The sequence below is a fragment of the Aythya marila genome (genome assembly GCF_965140915.1).
Source record: "Aythya marila genome assembly, chromosome: 23".
NCBI lineage: Eukaryota > Metazoa > Chordata > Aves > Anseriformes > Anatidae > Aythya > Aythya marila.
This window is the reverse complement of record NC_139064.1, coordinates 1,719,227-1,740,085: the sequence shown is the minus strand read 5'-3', so window position 1 is coordinate 1,740,085 and position 20,859 is coordinate 1,719,227. Positions and strand designations below refer to the sequence as shown.

The following is a 20,859-nucleotide window of genomic DNA, read 5'->3' as shown; positions in this document are numbered from 1 at the left end:
TCCCTGCTGGGGACTTGTGCTTGGTCCAATGCCTCCCTTGGGGCTTAAGCCCAGCACCAAAGCTGGCAGAGCCTCAGCCTCCAGCAGGGCAGGAGCTTTGGGTGGCAGGGGCTCAGGGCACAAGGCTGCCCCGTGCTGGGATTTGGGTACTGGGTCCTCGTTTCTGCACTGAGTGCTGCACCAGCATGCGTCCCTGCCAGCAGCCAGCACGTCAGGAGATCTCGCTGCCCCACATATCTGCACCGCTGCCGCCCCTCCCAGGCATGTTAATGGGGAATTTAAAACCAGGGTTTTGCTCCCCTACCTGCTGCTGGGGGTGGTGAAGGGGAGCGGTGCAAAGACCCACAGGGGCCAGGGAGAAGCCCTGAAGATGAATGAAGATGTGACCCAATCTCTCATCCCGCCAGCCTCCCCTCAAGTCAGCACGGCTGTGCAGTATAATCAAATATCATCACTCACATTATTTTACCATTCTCCTCTCTCCCCCCTGCAAAAGGAGGCTGCTCAGCGGCTGTCAGGCAGCCCTGTTCTGTGCGTGTAATACCACGCTCAGGGAGCAAAAATCAATAGCTGCTGTTGCACCTTCTCCTGTAAGATCATGACTCTGTTTTAGGAGGATACGAGCCTCCGAAGTGCAGCCTTGGCAAACAGAACATTGCTCAACTGTTCTGCAGGCAGGTGTCATAAACAAGCAGGCACATGGCAAACATATTGATTTCCCGGACCTTATCGCGCAGCAACCAGTGCTCAGTTACCAGGCTACTTTAATATGTAATTTACTGCAAGAAGGGAGAGCTAGACTGAGGGTGTCTGAAATATTTACTGTAGAATCGACAGGAAGGCTGAATGCATAGGGACGTCTGGTTGTGCCATGCTGTAGGCAAACAGGAGGCAAGGTATGGCGGTTGTTGCTCCAAGCAGTTGTCAGTATTTTCTAACTATCAAAAAAAGCCCCTCTCCACCGCAATGAACTGTTTACACAGATGCTATTAATCTTCTTCTGCAACTGTTTACGCTATGAAAATATAGTCTCAGCTGCCTAGGTTCTCTGTCTCCTTAATTTAAATTCAGATGCTTAATTTCTGTCAAAACAGAACCCACTGAAATTACCTCCATCCATTTCTTGTACTCAACTTGCCTTGTCATCTGAAAGTCCACACAACAAAGAGGGGAGGGAATCAGAGGAAACTGGAAGAAGAGGAAGGATGCTGGATTTGGAAGACTTTTCTGACCTGTTCCCGCCTACCTGGGAACAGCCATGAAAGCAAAGAATGAATTCAGCCCATTTTATACATGCTGAAAGCACCCATTTCCAGCTAACGCTATCTCAGTTTCTCACATTTCTTCACCACGCTGGTGCTAAACTTCACCAATGCACTCTGACTTTTGTGAGCTGTTTCACTATGGTGTCACAATCAACACCACTTGCACCACACTTACCCAGACAGAAAAAAAAAATCCAACAGGTTATGAAAATAAAGCTGTTTAACGCTACTGAGTAAATAGCAAGAGATAACGTAACATTACAGAAACACTTGTGTAAGGTGCTGCTGCTGCTGAAACCCTCACTTTCAGTTCTTGGGAGCCCAGCGTTGGTTGCAAGCATTAATACAGGATTTGTGGGGTACAGTATATCTAACGCAACAGCTTAATGGAAGAATTAACATGTTTTAAAAGAGCAAAACCCTTTGTGGAAAATAAAAAAATACATAAACACATGTTAAAAGGCTAAACTACATCTAGCATAATATTAAGGCAACTTAAGGCATTAGAGCCCCTGCTATGTCTACGTGCTTTGGGGAAGGAGGCAACCCACAGACGGCACTGGTTGTCCGTCAATCCGGAAAAGGGTCAACACTTTAAACAAGATAGCATCTATTTTAATAGCAAAAGCAGGCTGCTAGAGGATTGAATCTTGAGATAGTTACTTTCAATTAAATAAAAATAAAACTGCCTACAAATAGTTATGTGTGGAATCCAGCAAACCCCACCAGCTGCCCGCCTGCCAAGCCCGCAGGCAGAGTTATGGCAGGAGGAAGGGATGCCTTCCTGCCTGTACTCACACTTTTGGCAATTCCGCATTTGTTTAAGGGTGTTTTGCAGATCTAACATTAACAAAACCTTCGGTTGTACCCATTAGAGGTTTGCATTTTCATAGTACAAACTTTTTAAAAATCCTTTTTATACAGTGTCTTTAAGTAGATCTTTTGGAATTTACAAGATAAATACTGGTAATTTGATTCTTATCTTCTTCAAATCCAATTCTAAGCCAATTCTGTGTAAAGGACACTAATTATAGCCTGCAGGGAAAGAAAAGGTAACCTATCAGTGAGAATACACTTGAAACATTTAAAAGGGTATGGGACATGGAAAAGTTAAATAGATTTCAAATCTGCTCTTGCAAGAACAATAATTTCTTATGTGAGTATTTTTCTCTGCACCATTTCTGCTCCCTAGCATGTATTTTTTTTGTGATCATCTCAGTGCTGCACTGAAAATAATTGCAGTCAGTTTTGCATTTAGTTTGCTAGCACTTTGTTTGCAGATCTTAAGACTGTCCAATCTTTCTGAGAGCAAAGCTAAGAAGAGATAACAATAAGAACAATCAGATCTTTATGCAAAGACAGATGCATTAATTTTTACCCCTATTTGCACTCCTCAGAAAAACAGTCTTAAATGAGGTACTATTTTGTTTTAAAGATAATATTTTTTCAGAGCTATTGCTCTAGCAATATGTGCAACATTTCAGACAAATGTTTACAGCATGGGGGATAGAAAACCGCTACTATGCAATTGCAAGGTAATGTTTTACCCTGGTTGCTGCTCTGTAACAAACAGCCCTGTACAACGCAAACAGACATCTTCAACCAGCCCAAGGAGGAATGCTTTGTGGTTACAACGCTGGATTGAACTGAACACACCTAAATTCAACCCCGTGAACACACCTAAATTCAACCCCATGCAGCTCTGCCTTTTTTTTTTTTTTTTTTTTTTTCTGATGACATTGTACTTCTCACCATATAGTGTAATATTTTCAAAAGTTCTGGACACCCCAGGGAGGACAGCCCAAATACATGCCTCAGATGGCCAAACCCTGTTATAGGGAGACAGGGAGAAGCCTCACATGAATGAGTGACTGTGAGGCAAAGCATGAAAAAATCTTAGGTATAAATGAGCAGTCAGGTCACGCAATCAATACTCGTGGCACCCAAGTATTTGGGCAAAAAATAAAGCATGAGTCCACGAACTTCATCAGGGAAAGATGATTTTTTTTTTCTGAAAGGTGCACAAGCCCTTGCTGGGTGTGAATTAGGGACTGCTGCAGAGCACCGCTGAGCAGCGAGGTGGGGGAGACCCCGCCAGCAGCCGCTGCACAGCGTCCTTTGACTGTTACGGCACCTATAAAATAATAAAAGCCCTGCTCCGCGGCGCGGGGCCAGGATGTGGAAGATGCTGCAGGAAGAATCAAAGGGCCTTGGCAATCCAAACAGAGCGGTGTTTAACCACACTGCGGGCCGTAACTGCTGGAGCCCAGCCTCACACCATCACATGAGGTCCCATCCTGAGCTTCACGGGAGTGGAGCTGCCTCACGCCTGACCTAGCCCACACGGGGCATGAAAGGTGACAAAACAACTGAAAATAAAAGCACTGAGGCCTGCAGCAGAACCAGGGCTGAAGCGCTGGAGATGCCACCCAAGGAGGTGGCCGTCAGCGTCGCCACCACCTCGCAGGGACACCACTGACCGTGAAAGGGGCAGGAAGAGCCCAACTGCCACGGCAGCTGCTCAAGCAGCTCTAGAAACATGCCTTTTTTTTTTCCCCCAAATCATGTAGGCAAACATTTTCTGTCACTCTGCTTCCATGATTCAGCAATTCAAGCCTAAGAAATAAGAAGTGTGGTAATCCACATATTTGTGTGGAATAATGGTAAATTCATGCCTTCGATGACTTATGAGAGCTATGCTATTGAGAAAAGACAGTTCCCCTTTCTCATGTGGAAGGAAAAATACAGTTATTTAAAAATGGCAAAAGAATCAGCTCATTAGCTAATAACAGGGAAAAAAAATCTTACCCCAGGAAAATGGAGTGGCTGAAGCAAGAACTAAGCCAACGTACATTTTAAAAAAAGCAACCACGTACAACACACAGCCAGCCCCAAACCGCAATTCCCCTTGAACAGAGGAGACACCTTAACGAACACGAAGCCCTGTGTCAGCCCCACACCATCACCACTGCCACCCAGAGCAATTCCCCAAGCCCCGCGTGGCCCTGGAGGGGCAGACGACAGCACCAGGCTCTGACCTGCCCGCCCCGAGATGGTGCTGCCCCAAAAGCCAGCAGCTGACACAGGACCCGCATAAGCTCTGGGGACACCTCGCTGGGTCCAACTGCATTTTGTCTACTGGTTTCTGCCTGGCCTCTCGTTCTGTCACTGCTGTGCCAAGCACAGCATCCACTCGCAGGGCTCCCAACGCTGGCTGCCTGCAGGGCGAGCGGCAGCAGCACGGGCACCGGCACGGCCACCGTGTGCTGCAGCTGAACGCGAGGCCAGCCTGGGCTTACCATCAGCAGCTCCTGTTTGAGGAGATTCAGCTCCAGAAGCGACGTTTAACCAAAACCTGCCCTGCCAGGCCTCCATCTAATGCCACTTTCCGCTTTTAAAATATCTGTATTCAAGAGGAGGGCTGGGGGGGGGGGGAATTGGCGCTGTCCAGGCATTTTGTTCGATTCTTTTCAGTGCAGCTCCATCACAACGTAGCAGGTACTTTCCAAAGGCAAATTTATTTAAAGAGTGAGGAGATGCCAGCCACGGCCTAATTTATCGCAGAGCTAATGGACAGAAAAGCAGCCAAAAAAGACAACGCTCCTCCAATGGCCCATCCATAAGAGAGCCCGACATCCCTGGCACTGCACCAGGCCCTTCCCCGCAGTCCCGGCACCGTGCAGGACAGGAGCCTGCTCGCTCTGCTCTCACACCCACCAGGGACTGGACCCACACAGCTGAGTGCCGTGGAGCTGTGCCGGGCCCTGCGGGCAGGTGCTGGCAGCGGAGCAGACATTTAACAGCTGACTTCACACACGGTGGGAAATGCACGGGGCCATGCACACTGAAGATGCAAAAAAAAAAAAAATATATATATATATATAAAAACAAACAAACAAACAAAAAACAACCCACTCATAGCCTACATGAGAGAAATTTCAGCAAGCCAGGACCAACGGCAGAGCACACTGCGCCTGCAAGACACAGCCCTGCTCTATAAACACAATACGACGTGGGTGTTTTTGTTTTTTAATTTTGGCAGGAAGAAAGTCTCCATTACTTGCTTTAGGTCAGTGATTCTTATCTGTCCCCACCAACTGCATTTGTGGGTAGCACTAAACATCCAAGCAAACGAAGGAGGGGGGGGGAGGAGAGAAAAACAAACTGCATTTGCCTCTTGTCCTTGGCCCTCGTTACCTGACCATTGTCACGAGGCGAGCAAACAGGCTGTGGTGCATTAATACCTACGGCTGCACAATGAGGCATTGTGTGCGCTTTTTATGACCCCCTCTCTGACACACGTATCAGTATCGGGAAGCTCGCCACGCACGGCAGCTCCATTCACTTAGCAACAAAGGTGCTAATTAGGGAGCTGTTTTCCACCTCCAGCGGGTGGAGGATGCTGCGCAGCTGCCCGTGGCGGGGCTGGGCAGTGCCCGTCCTCCCAGTGGTCCCCCTCAACCACATCCTGCACCGAGATGCAGCGCTCAGCTGGGCAGGTCCCCCTTCGAAACACGAGGTCGGGGCAGGAGCCAGCTCCAGAGCTGGACACGGCTGCTGGCCACTGCCCCCAGCCTTGCTTGCACAGAGCACCGACCACGGCACAGCACCCCTGGAGCTCTCTCCCCATGCACGGGGCAGCCCACAGCAACTCCCACCCCACTAAATAATGCATTGGCCAGCCCTAATTAACGCAAGGGAAGGATGATATACATTTCTTTGTTGCTTTAAGTTACATTTGGTTAGACGCTGAGGGAAGAGCCGCCTCTAGCTAAAGGGTCAGATAAGCCAAAAATCAATACCAGTGACTGCCTCTGCATCCTTAAATCCCGCGCCCCTGCCCCAGTGCTGGGTAGGGCCGGGGCAGCCCCACGCTTGCTGACTCAGTGCGGGTTTGGGTTGGGAGCCAGGGGTGCCCCAGTTCCCACCGGGCCGTGACCACACTGCCCCTGCCCGAGGAGCCACCCTTCCCTCCGCCCCAGAAAACACAAGGCACAGAAACCCCAGCAATCAGCGAGAAACCACCCTTCACCCGAGTTCAAATGAACCAAAATGCCTGGGGACAGCATGTCAAAATGAGAACTCCCCCCCCATCCCGGCCCCCTGCTCTTGAAAGCAGAAAGAGGCAGGGACCCAGGAAGCAAGAAGAGGTTTCTGCTTAAAAATAACAGCAAGTTTTCGCTTATTTCCCCACGGGAGAGGTTTTGATCCAAGTTAAAATTTTCCTGGAAAAGATCCCTTTGGGAGGGAAGCAGGGCTCCTGCTGGCTGTACAGCCCAGGGCCGGGCTCCCGGCACCACGGGTGGCAGCAAAGCCTTCGTCACTGGCTCCTGCTGCTCCCTGGCAGCACCCCAGAAGCTCACACCGCCACGCAGCAACGTGGCTTTGTGCACCACCAGCCCCCCTAGCAGCCACGTGGCCCCTCTCCTTCGCAGAAGTGCTGTCTTGTGCCTCCTCTCGGCACTTTGGATATATTCTAAGAAAAGGAGGAAGGAAGAAAGAAAAGAGGAAGTCACCGCGTTACTGGTAAAAATAGCAGAGAGCCAAATAGAAAGGTAAAGAGGGTTTGGGTTCCGAATGCTTCAGCTTTTCGCAGAAAAGGGCCAGGGGGACGGAGAACCTGCACCGCTGCCCGCGACGTGCCGGGGGCGCGAGGGGCGGCGGCGAGCAGACCACCAGGCAGTGGCACACAACGCCTGCTGCCTTATCACACAGCCGTGTGCGGTGACCGCAGCCCGTGCCCAGCCCGAGATAAGATACCCAGCACCAACACGAGCTGCTCCGTGCCACCAGCAGCAAGCTGTGCGGCTCGGCGAGGCGGACAGCCTCCACGGGCGATCTGTGAGCCATTTGGAGGTGAGGGCTCATGGCGTGCCTTTGCTTTGAATGCCGTCTTTTGACACCGATAGCCAATACTGAGAATGTGGCAATGCTGAAGGCTGGAAGGGGAGCACCACCAAGCAGCTCGCATCGTGAGATCTGCCACCAGATCAAAGGCTGTCAGCTGTGGCCGTGCATGGTGTGGGGTTATCCCTCTGCCCTGGCATGGCGCCTGCCACGGAGCTGCCCTGCACCAAGCATCTCCTCTCTGCAAGGATGCTGAGGGCACCCCACTCGCTGGCTTTGCACAGGTTTTGCCCCCGTTTGCCAGAACAGATGCACAACCTGAGCACCTCTTGCAAGACCTTTGGTAAACCCAAGCACATTAATGCTATAATGAGAAAACAGAGGAGGGAATTCAGAAACCGCATTCCCAAATTTTGTAACTTGCAATAGGCGAGAGCATCAGGTATCAACAGTGACACCGGACTGATGCTCATCAGCTTCGCATTCATCCCACACCAGGGCAGCCCTGAAAAGCAAGGCAAGACTCACGAGGTCATCACCTTCCCCACTTCCACGCCAGAGCAAGTCCCAGCAAACCCATGAGAAGCCTTAGCCCAACCGACTGAAAGCCAACGGTACGGAGTAAAATCTGGAAAGCCAGTAGCTGTCCTGAAAGCCTTGCACTTTCACATGTGCACGCTTCCAAGAAGTCCGTGTGGGTTTTCGTTGAATTTTTTTAACGTGTGGTATGCGCTGTGGTTAAATCTAATTTCTTAGATTCATAATGTTCACAGGTTTACTCTGTACACTACAAAATTAGTACAACCTGTCCTTAAATACCATAATAAAAAACACGTAGTAAGCACTTTGCCTTTACTTATGTCATCAATGGTTTCAAGGAGGATGAATCACACTTCCTCCTTAACACTCCTTTCTAATATGATTTACTATAAATAATGCACAGAGAAAAGAATGAGGGAAGGTGACAAAGGGCAAAGCACGCTGAGTCCACTGCCAGCACGGTGTCCCCAGACTTGGTGGCAAGAGCATAAAAACAATTTCAACAGTAGCACTGGATACGCAAACAGAGCGCACATGCTGTTACAGTACAGTATGTACACACAGATCTTGAAGTCAAGTGATAGGCAGCAGTTATGCATTTTTATGTGTGTGTATATATATATATATATTCTAATTAACACAAAGGAAATGAGACTGTACATTTTAGAATGCCTGGAGAAATTACAAATCAACACAAGTCCTCACCAAGTCAATGGGAAAACGTGTTTTTAGCCTTCCCAGGGCCCACAGCCCTGCAGCAGGAGGGACAAGCCCCCAGGACAGGGTGCCCCATGGCAGCCGGGAACCACACGGGTGTTTTGGTGGCAGGTCGCTTTCTGCTTGCTGTGAACACCTCTGTGTCTGCTAGCACAACAGCACGGCCAGCAAGGGCCTGCGTGCCTGCCTTGGCACCGGCTCCAGCCGCTTACTTGCTCTCCTTCCGTCCTTCTGAGTAAGCAGGTAATGCCCTGGTGTTTGGGGTTTCAGGGTTTTTTAGTTTCTTTCTGTTTTTCCACTCCTTCAATTTCTGCCTGCTTTGTAGGTCACACGCAGGAGCAGAGGCGCCCTGCTCCTACCACACCGCTCCACCCGGTGTCACCCCACGTGCAGCCGGTGCCCCGGGGTGCCCCGTGGAGCCCCCAGCCCCTCCTGGGCAGCTCTGCCCAGCCTGACCACCGCATGTCCCCCCCCGACACCCATCTGCGTGTGAAACCCGTGCTCATCAAGCAACCCGGTCCTTGTGCAGGGCTGAACAGAGCATGGGGTTATCGGCTGAGCTGATACACAGACAAACAACATCTCCCGTGCTGACACAGGTAACAAAGCACTGATTTAGCAGGGATTTATTGCAAGCAGTTCTAGTTGCACTAAATACACATTATGCCACTTTTGCCTAAATAGAGAAATATTTTCTAAATTGCATATTGCAGGCTTGTTTATTAAACAACTTGCCAATAAAACAGCAACAAGATTACGAAGGTCAATGGAAAACTAAACTAGCACAGTGGGACATGTATCCAGCCATAATCTACTTAAAATCAGTTAAGAACACTACAGCGAAAATGATACAGACTGCACTGGCTGCCATCCAGAGCACACAGGCTGGGCCTGACAGGATCAGTCCTACCACCCTTCTCTGCACCCCGGTTTTATTCAAACTGCCCTCACACCACTCTTCAGGTAGAAGAGTGACAGAGCTGGTGGATGTTCTCAAAGAAAAGAAAAAGAAATTGTATCTTGATCTGAGAAAGCTAGTGGTCAAGCAGCATTTATTATCCCCGTAGAGGTATCTGTTACTCTGCACATAAGCTGCGGAAGTTATCCAAAACGTTGCTAATGCAAACTAGTGCTCAAAAATGATAACAACCCTTTCATAAATACTTCAGTGTAAAGATTATCTGGAGTGAATAAATATACAGCATTTCTGAATGCCCCAAACAGGTCTTTACAATCAGGCTCAAGCCTCAGAATCGAAATAGGTGTCACAAATCAATGGAAAGTACTCGAGCTCACAAGCCCAAATTCGAGGTATCTAACCCTTCCACACTCAGACTGTGCCTGCCTTATTTGCATTCGCTCAGTCAAAATGATGCACAAAGCTTTCTGTATTCCTTGTGTGACGCAAATCCTTCTGTCTTAATTTCTTGTACATTCACATCCCCTGTGTTTCGCTGCCTATCTGTCCAAAGGATATTTTTCAATTCCTGGTCTTTGCTGTAGCTGGAGAGAAAACAAACCTCCAGAAAGAGCAGCGAGACCTGTGATGTTCAGCCTTCAAACGAGCACTTCAAACGAAAACACCACAGCCGGTAACGCTGCATGAAATGAGGCCAGCCTGCGGACTCTGCACCTCTCGCATGTTTAACTTTTTCTGGTCAGCCATACAAAACCAAAAAACAAAACAAAACCAAAAACCAACAGCAGCGGCGCTTGCAGCCTGATCATGCCTAGCGGAGGCAGCACCCAAAAGAGCAGCTTTTTGGCTCAAAGCAAGCGGCAGTGTTTTGCTAGCACTCATGCGCGCAGGGCTGTTATCGCTTATCGGCCGTGTGGTTTGCACAGACCGTGATGCACGTTTGAAAATCTTGCTCGAAGGCGATTTCTCTAAGGCGCCTGTGTGCATCCTCTGCCGCAGCCACGCTTCCTCAATTCGAAAAGTAATTCTGGCCAGCAGGACGGATATTTGGAAGATGACACGGCGCTGCTCGAAGCCCCGCAGAGGAGGCAGCAGGACGCTGCGCTGGGCTTTGTTGCAGGAGAAAAGGCTGAGGAGCGGGGACAGACATTCAAACCCCAGCCCACGCATCTGGACACTGCCTCGCCTGCTAAGGTAAAGGCGGGACTGATGCCAAACGAAGAATTAAACCTACTATAAAGCACTTAGCTGCCTAACACCAGGCCAGAGAAAAAAATTGCAAGAAGAATGACACAATCCAGGGCTGCCCAGAAAGAAAGAATGAATGGAATAGGCTAATTTACACAGGAAGTGAGCACTTACCAGACCCTTCATCCTAACACACAAAACCCTCTGCCATATCTGGAAGCAATTACACCCAGTTAACATGATCTGCCTGCCACTAAAATTAACTGCAAACAGAAATATTTTTCACTTTTGCAACAGGAGATGCCATGGCCCCGTGTTTGGCTGCCGGGAAATATTTAGTAATTACTCATTTAAAGTCTCTCTTGAAGCTGTCAAGGGGGGAAAAAAAAAGAAGTAGAAGAAAATTCTTGCTAATTATGAGCAAAAAGGAAAATGCAGATCATTTTACTATACAGAAGAAAAACAGATATATGCAGCAGGGTAAGGAAACAGCCGATATCGTGTAGAAGCAGATAAGGCTGCACAGATACCCCGCTGCAAACTGCCTGTGCTGCCTTGCAGCATTTCTACGCATGAAGGGGAAGAAAAGATTTGATCCTGTCACCCCTGAAACAGCACATTCTCTCTCAGGATTCCTCTATGAAATCAATAAGTGCCATTTTAACAAATACCACTTCGCAAGTTATAACAAGAACTGAAAGGACTCCATAACGCTTATTGAGCTGCCGTAGATGATCTTAAGTGAAAAGCACGCTCTCAGGAAAAAAAAATAACAACCAGACAAGCGGCACTGAGCTCAGGTTGGGCGACAGGCAGCATCCCCAGCCCCACGCACATCGCTCATGTGGAAACCCCTCTGCTGTCCCTGCCTTACAGAAGCCATGAGGCAAACAGAGGTAAAAAGAGGGCACACAAACCTTCACCATCGAAGCAAGAGGAGGAAAAAATGAGAAGTGGGTTCCCTCCCCACCTCCCCGAGGAGCCACCACACACGCCAGCCCTGCGCAGGTTCCAGGCTCCCCGTGCAGTGCCCCGGCATCATCGCCACTGCGAGCCTGGGCAGGCAGCCAGGAGAGCTGCAAAAACCATCACCGGGCAAGGGGAAAACCAAACGAGTTCTTTTCTGATTGGAATTTCAGACTTCTGCTTTAAAAGGGATCTCCACACCACCAAAAAGATGCGTGATAATTGACTGAATAATGCTGAAGCCAAAGAGAGCTGTTCCACCTCCATGCTTCGAGCCATGTATGGAAACGGTTAAGTCCCCCACCGAATAAATCAAAAGTTCAAGGCTGCAACATACCACAATGTATTCCCTCTTTCCTTATGACAAGAACCAGAGAAAGCCCGAAATCCCAAGCATCCTGCGCGGGGTCTCGGCTGGCACTCACAGGTTACACGCTCGGGGTCAGCGCCGCGGACCTTGGCTGCAACATTCATTTCCTGAGCGGGGCAAGTCCCCCTGCCCATAAAGCTAATAAGAGCTTCCTCGCATGGCAGACCCGCACTGACAGAGCTACTTGTCAGCGGCCACGCAGTGGGGGAACGCTGGTTTCCATTAACCGGTTATGATGCCAGGTGCCACTAATAAGGCCCATCAGCAAGAAACAAGAGCTGCCAAGTTGTCTTCAAACTCTGGAAATAATCATGGGCAGAGTTTGGGGGGCTGCTGTTTTTTTATTATTATTATTATTTATTCCCTTTTTTTTTTTTTTTTTTTTTAAAGTTTCTATTGCAGCTGAGCTTGGTGCAACACAAATTGCTGAATGCTTAAAATAAAATAAAAAACAACTACTGTATCAGGCTACCAAAATTAACACTAATAACATCTCACAAAGCACTTGGGATCTGATTTATCACATTTATTGCTTTAATGGTATACTGCATCTGTTTCTCACTGTGACATGTTGAGCAGTGCCAATGTGCCTAATGGCATTAGTATTACAATGCTCAGCTAATCCACTCGAAGACAAATGGAGGTGAGGGTGGCAGAGAAGGAGCCAAAAGCAGTACTATTTCCCTATGCAGCTACTTAAGATTTGCTACGGTGCTAATGCTGCAGCTCCACGCAGACAGATCAACAAGCTACCCGCCACAGGAATTGACCTGCCAGCCATCACATGCCAGAGGCAGCCCGTGGCAAGTGGTGTTTTTCCTTCACAGCAGGGTTTGGGGCTGCCACCAGTGCTGGCTCCGAGGCCCCTGGGCACGGGGGAGTGCATTTATCTAGCCCACGAGCTGCAGCCCCAGGTATGCACACACGCAGCAGCCAACAGGCCCTTTCAAACCCATGTATTCAGTGAGGTTTGTTCTGGTTTGCTGCACAACATCAAGTAGCTCAAGACTTGCATCCGTATTTTCAGAAGGACTCGTGCGTTTTGGGGACCTAGGTGGTGGCAGACCCCGCTTTGCAAGGCACTGAGCTCAGCTTCCTGCTGGCACCACACAGGCAGAGCTGCCTTTCCTCTGCTGTTTGGAAGCGGGCAAAAAGGACAAAGGTCTGAAGTTTGGGGTAATGTGACCAGCCAGCAGCCAAAGTGAAAGAGCAAGCCTCCTTACTCCTACCCTCAAAATACTCCACCACAGGACATGCCTGGTAGTTGACAGCTCAACCATAAAACTTTCTGACTCTTGCAAAAATCAGACGGGGAGATCTGAAGAGAGGCTTCCCAAGGTAGACACTAACAAAAGCTTCCACCGAGGCAGATTTAAGGAAGGCAAGAACAAGAAGAACCTTCCAGCCAAAGCTACGCTAAGTATTTCATCTGGTGCCAGTCACAACCTGTCTCATGACAATGTTCGCACAGAGCACTTTCATTTTTCAGCTAGGCATCTCCATGTCGCAGAAAGATGCATAAAAAGCTGCCAGAGCACAGCACTGCTAAGGTGATTCTTCACACAGGACCATGGGTTTGGATGCTTTGCCCTTCAAATCCTTCCATGGTGGAGGAGAAGGATGACACACCGAAGGAAAAAGGGAGCACCGTGCCACTCGTGGGCTTCACTGAATCACAACTCCACCTACAGCTTTCTCGGCAGCTTTCAACATTAAAAATAAAAACAAAACAAAGCACGCGTTTTTTAAAGTTTTAATGCATTTAACTTCATGATGAAAAAATCACTCCAGACTCAGGCAGCAGCTCAGCACAACCCTCGCTTCAGAACTCGAGATTTTTCTTCATACAAACAAACCGGAAAAGGGCCACTGAACTATAGCTTTTTTGTCTGCAATTAGAGGCGACAATCAATACTAACATTAGATTAAGTTTGAACTTTACTCAACCTAGAAGGAAATCTTCTATAAAAAAAAAAAATTAAAGAGTCACCGACTCAATACACACTCAATTAGTCAAAATCATAAGCTCGGTAAGAAGAAAAACGGATCGCCAAGTGGCTGACAGCTTCCCAACCGTGGCGCTTCGGCAGGGACCTGAGGACCACGGCCGGTGGGTGCAGAGGCTCGTGCCATGAGGCCCCTGTGCTGCAGCAGGAGGTGGAGGGGCCCTAACCCGTGGCCCCCCCTTGCTCTGAGTAGGGAGCAGCGGGTGGGTGGGTGCTCACCTGGGTGCCCACCCAGCGCCCAACCCAGTGCCCGAGCCTGGGCACTCCCAAGAGCTCGGCGGAGAGGCTGCTTCACGCTCTGCTGTCTGTTTAGATCTGCACACGCGTTTCCCATACTAATGAAGAAGGGAGCAACACTCAGAAGGCTCTGAGACTACAAACATATATATTTATACATATATAGGCATGTGTGTGTGTAAACAAACATACACGCCATATGCATTCACTCACTTGTGTAACGTAAACAGACACTGTACATGTTGGGATCCTCTTGGCTCATTAAGTGCACTCCTTACAGAAAGAGTGGTTTGGTCTCTTACTCTCGCTGCTGGGACTTGCTGGCACTCAGAAGCCATCAGACTGAGAAGTCGAGCACCCCGTGGTGCCAGCAGCACTGGAGGTGCCCTTCTCGAGCAGCCGCCTTTGCCACGCTTGCTCAGATCACTTGAGAGGCTTGAAAGCATGGGTCTTGAACAAAACTAAGCACACAAAACCACAGAGGGGGGCAGGCAGAAACACTCCTTCAGCCAGGGACGCCCTGCTGCCAAAGCCTTGGCTCTGCCCGGAGCAGTGCTGGGGGAGCACACCTGGGCAGCAGCCTGGGTGAGCAGAGTGAAGCAAGGGAGGTCCGGCTGCAGCCACAGCTGGGAACGAGGATGCTCCTGGCACCTCCGTGCTCAGGGTAGGACAAAACTGCCCCAACAGATGCACAACAGGAACGGGTCAACCAAAGCAGTGACTCCACGGGTGATGCTGTGGTCCCTCCAGCATGTCCTGACCCTGATGCAAGCCCACAGTTGGCCTCCCCTCAAGTGATGGGTTTTTAGGTGACAGCCACAGAACCAGGGCCTCGGCACAGGCTGCAGGTGATCTCCCCAGAGCTCTCCCCACCAGGCTCTGGATCCACCAGTCTGGGTGGCAGCAGATGCTGGCTCAGGCTGTCGAAACCTGCAATTTTCTACAGGTTGCTGCCAAGGGAGGCCATCCCACACCACTGCACCCAGCCCTATCCCACAGCGGGTTCAGGAGCGAAGAGGAGGCAGCATGGTGCAGCTGCTACCACCAGCAGAGCTGCTCCAACAGAGTGTTATAGAGCCCGGTAGAGTGTGGATGCTGTTTAACAGCTCCATAAATACAATAGGATCCCACAAATCCTCTCGAAATGGTAATTTTCACCACGTATTAGAAAGCAAACACTATAAAAAAGCCACATGAGACCTTGTCTACACACAAACTGCCTTGGATTTAGGCTTCTTTTTTTTTTTAAAGTTCATTTGACTGTTGCCCAATACCTTTCAACGTGGACCGTCTTACAAATCAGTTTAAAAACAGCTCAAAGGATTTGGATTGCTCTGAAAAGTTTATCAGCACAAGGTGATTGCACATACATACAGCCTGAAAGTAAGAACACACAAATGAAGTTTGGCACCGGCTTAAACAATTGGCTTCAAGGCTATGTTTTTAGCAAACCAAGACCTCATCAGAGCGCAAGGCATATCGGAGTTCTTGATAAAGATCGTGAATAATGAAGAAATAAGCTACAATTGTAGCTACAGTTGTCAAAATGAACCCTCCAAACACAGGAAGGCGGCTTGAGATGCACGCTCCTTCCTTCAGCAGGCCGGGCTGCTCTCCCTCATCTCCAAATCCTGCCTCGGGGGGAGACCACGGAGCAGCGGCAGGAGCAGCTCCGGCGGCACAAGCTCAAACCGCCACCCTCTCACAGCCTGAGATGTTTCAGCAGCACACGCAGGGGCATCAGTTGCTACTCTCGCCCTCGGGGGGAGAAAGGAGGATGCTGGAGACTATGGCAGAAAGCCACGTTAAAATTCTCACTGAGTGTTCACTGCAGCTCTCCCTCGGTGACGTTCTGCCTGCATCACCCTACGGCAAGCACGGCCACATCTCTGGCCAGGGAAAAAGCTTTGGGCATGCAGGATTTGCCCCCCTGCAAACACAACCCCCAGCTCTGCCACTCGCAATACAGGGGAACAAAGCAGGAACCTTCTGCACGGGTGCACAAAGCAGGAGGGACCCGCCTGAGCTGGGAGGGGTGCTGTCAGCGGGGTCTGCACGGCAGCACACGCAGCGGCTCCGAGTCACCGGCTACGCCGAGACGTGATGCTGAGAGCTGACAAACCTCCGCAGGGCTGAGAGCTGTGGCGTGGCCGCTGCCACCCTGCAGCCGAGAGGCAGTGGCTGAGTCGGTGGCTGCTGCCCCGAGGCCCAGCGCTGGCCGTGGGTCACCCCACAGCGTGCGGGGTGGCCGCTGCAGGCAGCGAGCGCGCGGGCAGGACCAGATGCTGCCAGCAGCTCCCACGGGCACCGACACCGTCCCTGTGCGTGCACGGCCTCAGCAGCACATTATGCGCATCAGGACTAATTAACTTGTTGATTCATTAAAATTCTGAGAAGATGCTCAGTTCGGGCACTTCAGGGACGCTGCCGGGAGCTCTGGCAACATTTATCCCAGCCTCGCTGCCGGGCTGCCGCACCAGCCGGCACCGCCGTCCCCAGGCAGGGCTGCAGCCACGCTTCCAGCCAGCGCCGTGCTGCACCCACTGAGGCAGGGCCGGTGCCAGGGGCTTCGCCGGCACGGTGCAGTGCTGGCTTCGGTGCACAGCCACTGTGACCCTACCCCTGGCTGAAGCTGAGAGCGAGTTCTGGTCCCACAAGCGGGAGGCTGTAAGCACGGGAGCTCTGAACGCACGTGCTGACAGCAGCCCACATGCTACTGCCCCGCAGCAGCTCCCCGAGGTGTGGGGATTCATGCAAGCACCACGGTCCCCCCAAAAAGTAGACCTGCAGCCACCCCAGCTGAAGGTTAAATGCTGAACCCCTCACTGCAGGGATGGACTCACGGGTCTGTTGCACCGCAAGTCCTCTGGGCTCACCCCAGCGACACAACAATCCCAGCCTGACCTACATGTTACTTTGGGCAAAGTGCAAATATTTCATGACCTGGGAGGCTGAGCAGCATCACAAAGACGGTGTAAAACTGCAGGATTAGCAAGCCGCAAAACCCAGCAATCCCAAACGTCATCGTCATAGTGGGATATGAGAACCCAGTAGGTCTCTCTTCCCTGCAGAAACAAGCCCTGCACAGAGGCACCGGCTACTTGCACAGGAGGCTCTCGGCAGAGGGTGAGACGGAGCTGCCTGAGCCCACGGTGTGCTGTCTGCAGGCAGCTGTATGCACACAGATCCTTAAACTCAAACAGCAGCAACCCTAAGATGCTCTGCAGACCCCGGCCAGGGAAACCAGGGGGGCTTGTGCTTGCAAGAAACACCCATACCTCAAGCCTCTTCTGGGCTATGCTCCCCACGCAGCACTTGCTGGAAGGAAGCTTCTGGTATAGCTGCCAGCCCTGAAAAAGTTACAACAGCTGACCCTGCACACCGGGCTGGTAGCGTGCGTGCTGCTCCACATCCCATTTTGGGGACGCAGCAGGAACTTTGCACCAGCCCTTTGCACCGGGGTGCGTGACACCCAGTCAAAAATCAAAATCCACTCTCAGGATCATGCCCAACCATTACATTTGCCTCAAGAATAAAACACAGTAAGAAACAACGTGGTTTTAAACGGCGTGTAACACCCCAACGATAGCGACACAAGCAACCGAGGACACGCGGTGCTGGATGCTGCACAGACTCACCTGTGCTGTTCGACGGTCTCGTTGTCCGGCAGCTCTGCCCCACACACGCTGCACTGCTCGCCCACAGCTCTGCTCTCCGTTTTCATGCCAGCTGCCAACTCCCCGAGCTTACTGAACAGCTCCCTCTGAATAAAGCCTTGGGGCAGGAGCCCTCCGTAAGCGCTGAAGTCCATGGACACGGCAAGGGCTGGCTGCATGTGAAGGGCGGATGGCATGGAGGGTGGCATGCCGAGCATAGAGTCAGTTTTGTGGTTTGGTAGCACGGAGTAGACACCCAGGGGTTTTTCGCTCGTGGCCGTGGACTGCTCCGGCCCCAGTGGCAGCCCCTGGCCAGCCTCGGGAGGCTGCTCTGTGCTCTCATCGCGGACATAGTGCAGTTCACGGGCACTCGTGATAACACTGCTGCGGGTCGGGGTGCCAGGGCCCTCCTTGCTCTTGTCATCAGACTTCTCCCCACTGGAAGTGCTGGACTCTGCCGTCTGGGGGCTCTCATGGCTGGAGGCATCTTCCACCTGCATCACTTCAGTTTTGACTTCAGCAAGGCCAGGGTGGCGGCCGCTGGTGGCGTGCGAGTCCTCGGGGGCGTTCTGCTGCAAGGCGCCTTGCAGCAGCGACTGCCCGATGGTCATCAGGCTGTCCACCGCCGCCTTGGTGGGGCTCATGGCAGAGAGGCTGAAGGAAGTGGAGACGGACGGGCTTTGCTCCACCATGGTTCCTGGCACGCTCTGACCGGCCACGCTGGCGTAGCCGCTCTCCTCGCTGGAATGCTTGGAGATGAACAGACCCTTGATGTACCTCGATTTCCTGTCCTCCTCTTCCTCGGCACCTCCATCCGTCATGGTGACTTCGGCATCGTTTTCGTCGGATGCCTGGATGGTCTCCAAGATCTTCAGGCACTGCTCTTCTAGATACTCTATTTCTAGAATCTCAGCTGCATAGAGCAGGTCATCCAAGTCTTCAACCTTTGCCTGGAGGGTGGCAGTGTAAGCATACTCCAGTATCTGCTGGAAAGTCTTTGGTGAAAGGAAGTCCAGGGTGTAATGCTGACTGTTGCGGTGGAAGAGGATCTCAAACATTTTACTAGTGCAAGCCAACACTGTCCTGTGAGCATGGAACTCCTGGCTGTCCACCATAATGACCACGTCGCACAGCGTCCCCGCCAGGCGCATCTGGTTGGCTTTGTGCAGCAGCCCCGTGGGGTGGCAGGGGTTCTGGAGCTGTATCATGCCCATCTTAGTCAAATCCATAGCGATCCCGAGGTCCACTCATCAGGGTGCCTTGTCGTCGCTCAAATCTGGGACCAGCTTTGTGTGCCGACTATCTGCGAAAACAAAAGACAGAGGGGGGGGAGAGGAGAGAAAAAAAAAAAAAAAAAAAAAAAAAAGAGGAGGGACGGGGGAGGAGAGAAGGAGAGGGAGGTTAGCCGGAGCTCGGCGGCGAGTCACGATGCACCGAAAAGTTTGTGCGCTCCGCTCGGGGCCGGCGGCACGGACGGGGCCGCCCCGGGATGCCGAGGAGCCGCAACCCCGCCGCTGCTGCCCGGGGAGGAAGGCGACAGCCTCGGGTGCGCATCGCCGGTGCGCGGAGCCGCCGGCAGCAGCCGCCGAGGCGCACGGCTCGGCACGGCTCAGCCCGGCTCGGCTCGGCACAGCGGGCAGCGCCGGCCGCCCCGTCCCGCCCGGGGGGCTCCGGTGCCGCGAGTTTCGGCTGCGCAGCTCCGCAGGGCATCAAATATTCATCAGGTGCACGGCAGCAGCCGCCGCGCAGCGCCGCGCCGCGGGTCCTCGGCGGCCGCCACGGGCACGGCACCGGCACCGACCCCCGGCACCGGAGCGCGGCGGGGAGCGGCGAGCGCCGGAGGAGCCGCCGCGGCGGGGAGCGCGGGGCGGGGGTGAGGAGGTGGAAAAGAGGAGGAGGAGGAGGAGGAGAGGGAGGAAGAGGCCGGCGGAGCCCCGCGCCCGCCCGCCCGCTGCCCGCACTCACGGCGGCCGGCGGCTGCTCCGGCAGTTCGCACTGCCCGCTCTCATCGCCGCCGCCGCCGCTCGCCGCGCCGCGCAGCAAATCACCGCGGCGCCGGCCCACGGGCCGCCCCGCGCCCACGTCAGGCCGCCCCCACCCCCGACGCCGCCGCCCGCACCATCTTGACTGCTGGCGCCGCCGCCCCCCCGGCCCCGCCCCGGCCCGCCCCGACGGGGGCCCCGCGCATCCTCCGCGGCCCCGCTCGCCGCTCCGCGGGCGCCGCCGCCCGCTCCCTCGGGGCCGCCGGGGCCCGGCCCCGCCGCGGGGCCGCTCCGCCCGCGGGGGCCGCCTTGCAACGGGGGCGCCCCGGTGGCCGGCGGCGACCCGGGGGGCTCGGGCGAGACCGGCGCGGGGCCGCGGCTGCTGGACAGCGCTTGGCTCCGCCGGCCCTGCCAACAACAAACATGGAGGAGCCGGCGGCCGCGGGGAGCCAATGAACCGGAGCCGGCGGCGGCGAGCAGCGCCGACCCCCGGGGGCTGCCCCGGCACGCTGCGGCGGAGACGGGGGGGGGGCACCGGCCGGCCGCCCCGCCGAGCCCAGCCCGGCCCCTGGCGCAGCCGCTCCCGGAGCTGGCGAGCTCGCAGCGCTGCGCTGCGGGCGGGGGCTGCCCGCCCCCCGACGGCCCCGCGGGGCCGCCTCCCCCCCCGGCCGGGACCCGCACCCACCCGCGCCCGGCCGCCGGGGAATCCCCGCCTCGGGGCAAAGCGCTCGGAACAAAAGCACGCCCGAGGAAACGGCCCCGCGCCCGCCGCGCCCGAAATCTCCTCCGTTAATAAACTGCGCGCTGTGCAAGCCCGGCCCCTCGGCAGCGAGCGCTAAAGGAGATTAATGCCTGGGCTGAATCGAAGAGGTGGGGACGGCAACAAAAAGACGAGCCGGGGGCTCGGCGCCAGCTCTCGGCTGCGTGCACACCGGGCCGGGGGACTCGGGGCTCGGTCCGACCCCGCCGCCGCCCGCCCCGAGCGGCCGCTCCCCGTGCCCGAGGCGCGGCACCGCGAGCTGGGCAGCGATTTTCCTCGGCAGGGAAAGAAAAGGGACGGGGAGAGAAAGGGAACGGGGCCGAGAAACGGCAGCAGCCCCGGAACAGCGGCGGGGCACAGGGCTCCGGCAGAGCGCGGCCGCGAAGCGCCCCGCACCGACGGCAGC

At 53.4% G+C, this 20,859-nt stretch overlaps 1 protein-coding gene across 2 annotated transcripts in view; it reads right to left on the bottom strand.

The window, feature by feature from the left end:
- ZBTB16 (zinc finger and BTB domain containing 16) overlaps nt 1–19,817 on the bottom strand; it is an 88,167-nt gene extending 68,350 nt beyond the window's left edge. The window contains exons 1-2 of one of the 2 annotated variants that reach the window (XM_082778180.1): nt 19,677–19,817; nt 17,694–19,010 (exon numbers count right to left, since the gene is read on the bottom strand). In XM_082778180.1, coding sequence (XP_082634306.1) covers nt 17,694–18,940 — 1,247 coding nt within the window. In that variant the 5' untranslated portion in view covers nt 18,941–19,010; nt 19,677–19,817. Of the gene's footprint in view, nt 1–17,693; nt 19,015–19,676 lie in introns of both variants that reach the window. The other variant, XM_082778181.1, reaches the window with a different exon arrangement.
- Between the last annotated feature and the right edge of the window lie 1,042 nt (nt 19,818–20,859).